Raw genomic sequence first — 10,530 nt, 5'->3', positions numbered from 1 at the left:
TAAATTATAACTAGTAGGGAAAGAAAAGTCAGACAAGGAGAAAGAAACAAGGATGATGTCACAACAAAATGCTCAGTGTTACAAGAGCAAAAGTGAGTTTTCTCCCACTTTCCTTATTCTATAGTTTAGTTATACTACTTTAAGAGAAAAAAAAAAAGAAAAAAACACTTCAAAAAATAAAAGTTAATAGTACAAAGGTCATACCATAAAGGAGGTCCCACAATATTAAGTCAAAGGCCATACCACGAAGGGGGTCTCTATAATATTAGAAGTAAACAACAAAAATACAAAATTATATGTACATCATAGCTCTAAAGAAAATCAGACTTGGGAGGCGGAAGCAGGAGGATCTCTGTGAGTTCCAGGCTAGCCTAGTATACATTGTATAAAAATTAATATAAAAAAGAGTACAATGTTTTAGGGTGGCAGACTACTATTTTCTGTACTATTCAGAGTACTATGTTTGCGTAAAATTTAAACATCTGCTACTCTACCTCCAAACCCCAGTCCATTCATAAGATTGTTTTATGTTATTTCTATACTACATAACATCTACTACACAGATTAAAACAGTGGAATCTACTCAAAAGAGACATACTTATTCTCTCTCTCACTCCCAATACTAATCAGTATGTATAGAAAGAACCCATAGCAGTAAGAACTATAGTCCTCAAATGAACACAGCAATTAGAGAAATCATGAAACAAGTTCAGGAAACTGCAGTCAAAGAATCTACATGCCAAACACTGTTCTAAGTACATAATACATATTATGACTCACTTAAGCCTCATAAAATAAGACAATATTATTTCCATTTTATTTATTTTGTTTTAGGAGGCATGCAGGTGAGGAATCTGCGGTTAAGGAAGCTATGATGTGACTAGAGCTCCTGGGAACAATGTAATGAGTACACCCCTCAAGTCCTAAATGCTATCTCTTCTTTCCTAGATCAGTTCTACCCTCTTGTACCTGCTTCCAAATGTATCCATATGTGGGCCCCACCAGTGACCTACTCATCTCTATTTCCAACAGGAGCCATGGGATTCCGTTAAGAATGCTTCTTTATTTCCCCTCATCTCACCCTCTCCTCCACCCCATCAGATGCTCCTTCCCATTTCAATTTACCAGTATTTGTTCAGTATCTACTAAGTAGAAGTTCTGTAGACACAAAAGATATAAGAAAAGTCCCTATCTTTTACAAAGAGGCTCCAGATTTGTTTGTTAAAAATACTAATTTTTGCAGATTACATGAATGAATTTGCATTGTTTCTCCCTTGATAAACTATTAATCAAGGCTCATTATTCAGGCTTAATTAATCCCCATATATTTAACAGAGGCCTCAGGCTTTGGGCTATGAAAGATGAGATTCTAGAACTTCTACCTACAAGGTACCCTGGGGGTTCAGCCTATACACAATACCTGTGGCCCACAGTTGTCACAGCTAAGGCAAGATAGCAACCAATGGGCATGCCTGCTTTCACAGCCTTCAAGAGAGGATGAAATGTGGGTGATTCTGTCATGTCAGGTACCGTGCTGGAGAACGGAACAACTGGACAAGTCTGCTGGATTCCATAATCATTTTTGTGTAGTTTCAACCTCAAGATCAAATTCCAGGCCCACTGGTTAAATGAGGTCTCAGGAGTCTCTCCATATCGAACAATACTAGCCAAATAGGAAACCTAAAACAATGATTTATTTTAAATGGTATTAGTCACACACAAATTAAACCAGTAATTTCATTCACCTACCTCTGTTTATGATCAATAACACCCCGGAAGAAAATAAAGTGCTACTTGCTGACCTTCAATTGATGCCTGCTGCACTGCAGTAAAGCAGTATCTCACTCATAGCTCCCTACTTTCACTTACTTGCTTTGTGAACCAAATCCTAGTCAGCACAAGAAGAGGGTGATATAAAAGCTGACATTCAAGGATTGGTGTGCTGGTAAATGCATATAGCACTAAGTCAGGGTTAGGGGCCTCATTGACAGCATTTGCTAATTTAGTGGTATAGAAACTAATTTCAGGCTATCAATAACTTAACAACCTAGCCTGCAAAGTTCTTGAAAATTTAAGCCAGTTCTACTGTGTTAGAACATATGCATTCCAACAAATTCATGTAACAATTCAAATTCTATAAACCTGACATGATCACAAAATCTTTAACCATAAAAATCAAATTTAGTATCCTGAGATAACAAAAAAGTTCTTAGAAAACCTAATGATTAATACTATAACATCATCTTCCTAGGCCATTAAAAATATTTCTGTTCTCAGTACATAAGAAGAATAAATACCTGTTTCACACTTTCAGAAATAAGCCCAGCATAGGGTTTTTGTGTAAGATACTTCTGATAAGCCTCGAGAACCATTAAAGCTACTTCAGTGTGAACGGTTTGATCCAAATGAAGGATACCCTTTTAAAGAAACAAACAAAATTACAAATATATAATACTGTTTTTAAAAAATATATAGTCCTCTAAGCAACAACCCCAAAAAAGACAGAAGAGTGAAACAGGGCATTAGATTCAAAAGATAAACATTATAGAATGAGAATGGGGGAGGGGAACACCTGAAATCTAAAGATAAGTACACTGTCAAGACACACCTGAACCCAAGTCATTTCCAACCTGCCAAAACAGGTATCTTTGACGGTAACTACCCATCTCATCCTACAATCTCTTTAAATTAGATTATAGGTTAACAACATTGTCACAAATCAGGAAAAATGATTATTATTAATTACACATGGAAACATTTAATGCATCAAGTCTACATTCCTTTTTGTTGTTCTATTATCAATGAAAATAAACACTACACTTAAAATCACAGGTAAAATACTGAGTGCCTCACAAGACAGAGGTTACTGATGGTATTTCACTACCAGTCTTCTTGTGCAATTAAAAAGAGAATCGATCCCTTAATCTTTCATAGAGGCTGATTCATAGCTCTAAGAAAGGAGTGAGGAGATACTCAGGGGAGTTTGCCAGCAGCAATGGGAAATGGGAGACTAAGGCATTTCATTCACAAATTGGAAAATGTGAAGATGGATAACAACCCTTGTGGCTCTCACCCACCAGTCCTTTACTGAGAGAAGACCTAAATCAATCTCCAGGTGCAGGGATACCCTGTAAGAAAAGCCCCTGGCTTCAGTGTCCTCATCTGCACATCACCATCATGTTAATGCAAGCTACACAAGACAACTGCAAGCATTAAATGACTTGCTCAGAACAAAAGACACCAGACAGCTATCAAGAGCTAATCCTCCCTCACTGTCTCTTTAAAATGTTAATATTCTGATCAAGGAGTAAAATACAGTTTACATGCCATCTTTGGAGACATAATATATAACAAGCTCTTAATAAACTACTAATAACATGTGCAAGAACTGCCCGTTTACATCTCTTTGTAGCAACCCTATGAGGAAGTCCTATTAATAATATTTAAAGATGAGTAACTGAGGCCCAGAGAATTCAGGAAGCTTGTTAAGAGTTCAAGAGGTAGAAGAGCTGGAATCACAGTCCAGGCATAATGGCTCAGAACTCAAATTCATAATTAAGTCACAACATATTAGAAAACAACTCTGCAATAACATGTAAGAAAAGTCTCAGAAAAAGAGGGACCTAGGGCAGGAGAGGCAGTTAGGAGGAACTGAAGTAACTTATTCCAGAGAAAAAAACAACACATTCAAATGGTCTAAGGATAAAGGGAAGACTGGCCCCCACCAAACACCTTTGGTGTATGTCTGTATTCAAATACGCACATGTAGTGTGTGTGCATGTGAAGGCTAGAGGTCAACACTGGGTGTCTTCCTCTATTACTTGCTATTTTTTTAGAGACAGGGTCACTGAAGCTGGAACTCACTGATTCAACTAGATTGGCTAGCCAGCAAGGCCAAGGATCCACCTGTCTTTGCCTCCCCAGTACTAACATTACAGGCATGTGGGACTGCATACAGCTTTTAAATCAGTGCTGGGCATCGAACTCAGAAGCTCATACTTGTACAGCAAGTGCTTTACCGACTAAGTCATCTTCCCAATCCAAGGGAAGATTTTTCAATGTGGAGTAAGGTATGCTTCACTTTAAGGTGCTCACTCCACAGAAAAGAACTGAAAAAAAAAAAAGATCCTGCTGGGGATATAGCTCAGTGGTAGAGTGCCTACCTGGCAGGTGTAAGGCTCTAGAATTAGTCCCCAGTGGAAGGAAGGGAAGGAGGAAGGGAAGGAAGTCCTAAATTCTAACAATGCCAAAAGAATTTGCAGACCTAGCAAATGACACTCAGAGATATGTTTTTTAATATATTTTATTATTTTTATTTTATGTGTATGCGTGTATTGCCTGCATGTAGGTAAGTGCACCCATGTCATGCAATGCCTGCGGAGGTCGGAAGAGGCTGTCGGATCCCCTAGAACTGGAGTTACAGATGGTTGTTAGCTGACATACAGGTGCTGGGATTTGAACCCAGGTCTTCCGCAAGAACAGCCAGTGTTCTTAACCACTGAGCCATCTCTCCAGCCCGAGATATTAATGTTTTGTTTTGGTTTTTTTGTTTGGTTTTTTTTTTTCGGTCTTTTTGAAACTGGGTCTCCCTGTAGCCCCAGCTCGCCTGGAGTTCACTGTGTAGACCAGGCTGGCCTTGAACTCACAAAGATCTGCCTGCCTCTGCCTCCCAAGTGCTGGGACTACAGTCATGCACCACCACGCCCAGTGCTATTAATGTTTTAAGAAAACACTTCTCTGAAACTGATAGGTCTCAAGTTTCTTGGGAATGACCTACCTGTTCAGCAAATCCCCAATTCAGTCCTTCTAGAATCACACAGGCCAACTTATTCTTCACTGCCATCAGACTGTAGTTCAACAACCAGTCTCGAATCACAGCTATCTCACAGTCAGAAGGTCGCCAAAGATACAGTGGCAATTCTTTAAACAAGTATAAAGAAACCTTTTTAAAAAGAAAACAGTAATTAAATTCAGTATTTAGGGACAATACTGTATTATCCAATACATTATTAAACTGCTTGCAAAAGTTTTCCTTGGAAAGGAAGTGGAGTTGAATTTTATTTTAAACAAGTAAAACTGAAATCACAAACAAATCAAATTAAATACATACTGAAACTGATGACACAACCAAAAGCACACACAGCAAGCTTTCTAGTCAGGGTCAATCTTTTCAGTGTATAAATTAGTATGCTTCTGTCCAGGTATACCACCATACTAAAATACAAATTTACCCATGACGAATCAGGAAAAGTTCACTGATTTAAAACAAAAATTGTTATTTTTTTCTATTTGATACTAGTTAAGATATTTCTATTTGTTGGATGGCAATCTGTTGGGAGAGAAAGGAATGAATGGGAGGACAGATGAAACAAGATCAAGAGTTGATAACTGTTAAAACTGAATGATGGAAAAATAAATAAATACATACATACATATGTACATATATACATACATACATACATACATAACTGAATGATGGATTCAATATGCAATTTTAATTATTTTATTATTAGTGTGTATGTGTCTGTGTCTGTGTGTTTTGACCTGCAAGACTGGATAGAGGTCAAAGGACAATTCTGTGGTATCAGTTCTCTCCTTCTACCTTTATGTGGGTTCTGGGGATGACAGAGGTTACCAGGCTTGCAGAGCAAGTGCTTTACTTGCTGAGCCATTTCACCAGTGTCCTACTTTTACATATATCTGAAATATTCTAGAATAAAGGGTTTTAAAATCCTGTCTATAACACTGCTTTTTAAATAACTTGTGTGTATTAATTAGGAAAAATGTAGGTTCAGTCAATGAAGACTCCTTTAAAGGAGAGTGACCAGAAGAATAATTCATTTTATGTCTTTTTTTGTTTTTGTTTTTGGAGGCAAGGTTGCATTATAGCCCAGGCTAACCTGCAACTCACTATGTAGCCCAGACTGGCCTGGAACTCACTGTAATTCTCCTGCCTTAGCTTCCAAAGCATGAGGACTACTGAAGGGAGCCACCATACCCAGCTAGTTCCTTGTACAATGTTTTTAGTGCTGTGCAGTAGACGTAAAGTGCAAGTCTTATGTAATTTTGGTTTTACTAATAGCTATGTTTTAAGTCAAAACAAGCATAATTAATTTTTGTAATGTACTTCTTTTGTTCATACTATGTCTTTAAAACTCAGCAAGTAATTACATATACAGTACATTCCATCTGGGACCACTCATGCTTCAAGGCACTCTAGTCTTGTGTGTCAGCACTAGAGTGCACCCAGGCAGTACAGGTCTAGCACCTTTCACTCTTGAACTGCTCCAAGGTGTAGCCAAAACAAAATCTGAGAGAAGACTAGAAAGAATGGATTTTATTGGTTTAGTGTTTGAGACAGGTTCTTGCTGTCTAAGGTGGACAATGGCCTCCAATTAATTAATACTCCCACTTCAACACCACATATGCCAGAAAAAAGGTATGCACCAATACGCCAGCGCTCTAAAATAGTAATATTTTAAAAAGCAAAAAAAGCAAAGTCCAGGGCAGGAAAGATGGCTCAGGGGTTAATAGCTGCTCTTCCAGAGAACCTAGATTCAGTTCCAAGCACCCACATGGCAGCTAACAATCATCTGTAACTCCCAGTTCCAGAGGATCTGATGCCCTCTTCAGGCCTCTGTGGGCACTTTATGAGACAGGTACACTTATATACAGGCAAGCAATATGCTCACACATAAAATAAAAATAAATTTAAAAAAAAATTTAAAACCTAGCAAAGCCCTGTCTTAATATGTAATTATCTGACATAAAAAAATAAAATAATGATGCTAGAACAATGGGTAGAACACTGACCAACTGAAAAGCATCTATCTCGCCAGGAGTGGTGGCACATGTCTTCAATCCTAGCACTTGGGCGGCAGGGGCAGGCAGATCTCTGAGTTTGAGGCCAGCCTGGTCTACATAGGGAGTTCCAGGCCAGCTGAGGCTACAGGGAGACCCTGTCTCAAAAAGAAAAAGAAAAAGAAGGAAAGAAAGAAAGAAAAAGAGAGAGAAAGAGAAAAGAAAAGCATCTAAGCTCTGTAAAACAATGGCTTGCATCTGCCATCAAGAACGGAAATGATGGGGGGCTAGAGAGGTGGCTCAGTGGTTAAGAGCACATACTGCTCCTCTTATAGAGGATCCAACTTCAGTTCCCAATGCCTATGTTGGGCAGCTCACACCCACTTGTAACTCCAACTTCAAGGGGTCACAAGACCTGTATGGGCACCTGCACTTACATGCACTGTATTAGTCACTTTTCTGTTGCTGTGATAGAAACACTGACCAAAGCAATTTATAGAAGGAAGAGTTTATTTGAACTTATGGTTCCAGGGGAATTACAGTCCGTCATGGCAGGGAGACAAGGTGGCTGGAGCTCTCACATCATCACGTAGGCACAGGGAACAAGAGAGCGACTGGAGATCTGGCAAGGCTTAAGAACTCTCTAAGCCCACCCCCAATGATGTGCTTCCTCCAGAATAGCCACATCTTCTAAAACCTCCCAAAACAGCGCCATCATCTGGAGACAAAAGGTCCAAATACTTGGAGCCAATGGGGGACATTTTCATTCAAACCATCACATGCACATACCTGCACATAAGTAAATAATTAAAAACAGAAATAAATCGCAAAAAAGATGGAAAGTGGGGGCACTGGGAAGATGGCTCAGCAGATAAAGTTCTTGCTGCCCTAAGCATGAGGACTGGAGTTAGGATCTGTAAACCCAACACTCAAAAGCAGAGACAGTGCATCCTCAGGGCACGCTGGCTATCTAGACAGAATCAGTGAGTTCTGGGTTGAGCAAGACTCTGCCTCAATAGATATAGTGGAGAGCAATAGAGAAAGACATCCGGCATCAACTTCAGGTCTCTACCTGCACACACATACACTCCCACCAGACCACATGTGCCCCCCAAAAAGCAAAAAATAATGGAAATAGAGCTAGAGACATGAAACAACTAACATGGAATACTGCAAACAACTCTATACGATATATTCTACTAGTTTAATGAGCTAAGAAATACTTTTTAAAACGTAACTCATCAAAAGTGACTCAAAAAAATAAAAGAAAATCTTCCAGGCATGGTGGCACATGCCTTTGATGTCTGCACTTGGAGGCAAAGGCAGGCCTGGTCTACATAGTGAGTTCCAGGCCAGTCAGGACTACATAGTGAGACCCTGTACAAAAAAAAAAAAAAGAAAGATAAAAGAAAAAAGACAATCTAATCTTGTATCTTAAAGAAACTTATTTTTTTAGCAAAAGACTTCCACAAAGAAAACTCTTGGCCTAGAAGAATTCACTGGTAAATTCTATCAAATACTCAAAGAAGAATTAACAGAAATCTAACAACAATAACAAAAAAACCTGTCAAAACACAGAAGAGGAAAGAATGCTTCTCAACTCATGCTATTAGGCTGACATAATAAAACTTATAGATCATCAGCCTTCATGAATACATATACACATACCACCAAACTGAACCTAGCAATACCTAAAAAGGATTACATGCATAAGTGGTTTTTATTTCCAAAAAAAAAAAAAAATGATGGTTCAACATTTGAAAATCCAAAATTTGAAATCTAATAAGCAAACAATCAATAAAATTCACATTAAGAGTAATGTAGAAGCTGGGCATGATGGCACACACCTTAAATTCCAGCACTTAGGAGGCAAAATCAAGCATATCTCTCTGAGTTCAAGGCCAGCCTGGTCTACATAGTGAGTTTCAGGCCAGCTGGGACTACAGGGAGACCTTGTCAAAAAAAAAATAAAAATTACAGGAGAAAAAAAAACCTAAGGTCATCTCAATGGGTGCAGAAAAAGTCCTCTAAACATACTGATGGGAAGAGGAACTGCAGTAAACCAAAAACAGAAACTTCTTCAGTGCAGTATCTCTAGAGCATCAATGAAAAACTCACAGCCACCATTATACTTAAGGAGTCCATTTTTTTTTTTTCTGGTGCTAGAGATTAAAACCAGATTTTGTGCATGTACGGCAACCGGTCTACCACTGAACTATACCCTCAGACCAATGCTGAACTTTTGAACTATTTCCCCTGTTGCAGAAAATGAGATAAGAAATGTCCACTCCTACTTCTATTAATCAACACAATAGACAAGAAAAAGAAACACAAGGCATTACAGAAGAATCACTTAAGAATATTAGGGCTGGTAATACAGCACAGTGGTACAGCTCTTGCCTAGCATGCACAAAGCCCTAAATGCAATCTCCAGTACTACTAAAAAAAAAAAAGTTACATTTTTGGCAAGTGTGGTGACATTCACCTATAATCCCAGCACTCAGGAGGTTGAAATAAGAGGATCACTGTGCATTTGGGGGCCAACCTAGATTATACAGCAAGACTGTCTCAAAAACCAAACAAATAAGAAAAATGTGCAGAATTCTAGTAAAAATTCTTTCAACAAAATAGGATTTACAAAGAATATTTTTAAACATACTGACGCTAGGCAGAGGCACAGCATAGCAACCCTCAGAACCCCTGTGATCAGGGCACTATACATGGCAAGGAGCATACCGTACTGCCCTGGCACCCTGCCCACTGCAGGCCTGGCCTGGGCACCAAGCAACACCAATGTCTGCAACTGTGCACCACACCCTCTCTGCTCTTAGTATGTAAAATTCACAGAGAAACATGAGTGGGTAACAAGAGAAAATGGTACTGAACAGTGGGAATCAGCAATTTTGCACATGAAGTTTCAGGAAAGGTTTACTGCAGTCTGCCTGAGGCTGAACAAAACTGAAAAAGAAAAAGTAGGGTACACTTGGGGCTTTGTAAAGTGTGAACTCTGCCAGGAACTCTGTTCTCCTCTGTCAGGAGAGGGAACTGAAGTTAACAAAGCATTTTCTGAAAACCCAGAGCTCATCAACACATCTTGTTATGAAGATGGCTTGCTAATCAGGATCATACTGAGTGATCCTTCAGAGCTGGATGAACTAATGCATGAAGACACATGTGAGAAACATGTGACATCCACGGAGGAATGAACATAGAGCCCTGAATAAACTGGTGTGAACTAACTCACTCCAGCATGGTTAACTTGAACTAGTGGTGGATAGAAGACTTTAAGTAACTTACAGCAATACCAACAGAAAAGAAACCACTCTCAACACTGCTACTGGAAGAAAATCCCCTCAGCTTCCTAATAGTTACAGATAAACAAGATATACATTTTTTATAATAGCTTAGACTATATATCTAGAATTAGAAGCTAAGCTCTGTTATTCAGAATTCATGAGATTATCCATGTTAAAGGTGGTTATAAGATTTCTATCTTGATTGGGGCTGGAGAGATAGCTCAGCAATTAAAAACACTGATTGTTCTTGCAGAAGACCCAGGTTTGAATCCCAGCATCCACATGGCAGCTAACAACTGTCCATAACTCCAGTTCCGGGGGATCCAATAGTCTCTGCTGTTCTCTACGGGCATTGCACGACATGGGTGCACTTACCTACGTGCAGGGAATACATACATACACACAAAATAAAAATAATAAATAAAATTTTTTT

At 38.9% G+C, this 10,530-nt stretch overlaps 1 protein-coding gene across 1 annotated transcript in view; it reads right to left on the bottom strand.

Annotated features, from left to right (window-relative positions):
* Window positions 1-10,530, bottom strand: part of Epg5 (ectopic P-granules autophagy protein 5 homolog) — a 134,241-nt gene that overhangs the window by 77,095 nt on the left and 46,616 nt on the right. Inside the window, exons 14-16 of the mRNA XM_008825915.3 lie at window positions 4,778-4,942; window positions 2,298-2,417; window positions 1,421-1,680 (exon numbers count right to left, since the gene is read on the bottom strand). Coding sequence (XP_008824137.1) covers window positions 1,421-1,680; window positions 2,298-2,417; window positions 4,778-4,942 — 545 coding nt within the window. The remainder of the gene's footprint in view (window positions 1-1,420; window positions 1,681-2,297; window positions 2,418-4,777; window positions 4,943-10,530) is intronic.

This window comes from Nannospalax galili, unplaced genomic scaffold (genome assembly GCF_000622305.1).
Source record: "Nannospalax galili isolate Female #2095 unplaced genomic scaffold, S.galili_v1.0 scaffold169, whole genome shotgun sequence".
Classification (NCBI taxonomy): Eukaryota; Metazoa; Chordata; class Mammalia; order Rodentia; family Spalacidae; genus Nannospalax; species Nannospalax galili.
The sequence above is the reverse complement of the archived record's forward strand: the minus strand, read 5'-3'. Positions and strand labels throughout refer to the sequence as shown.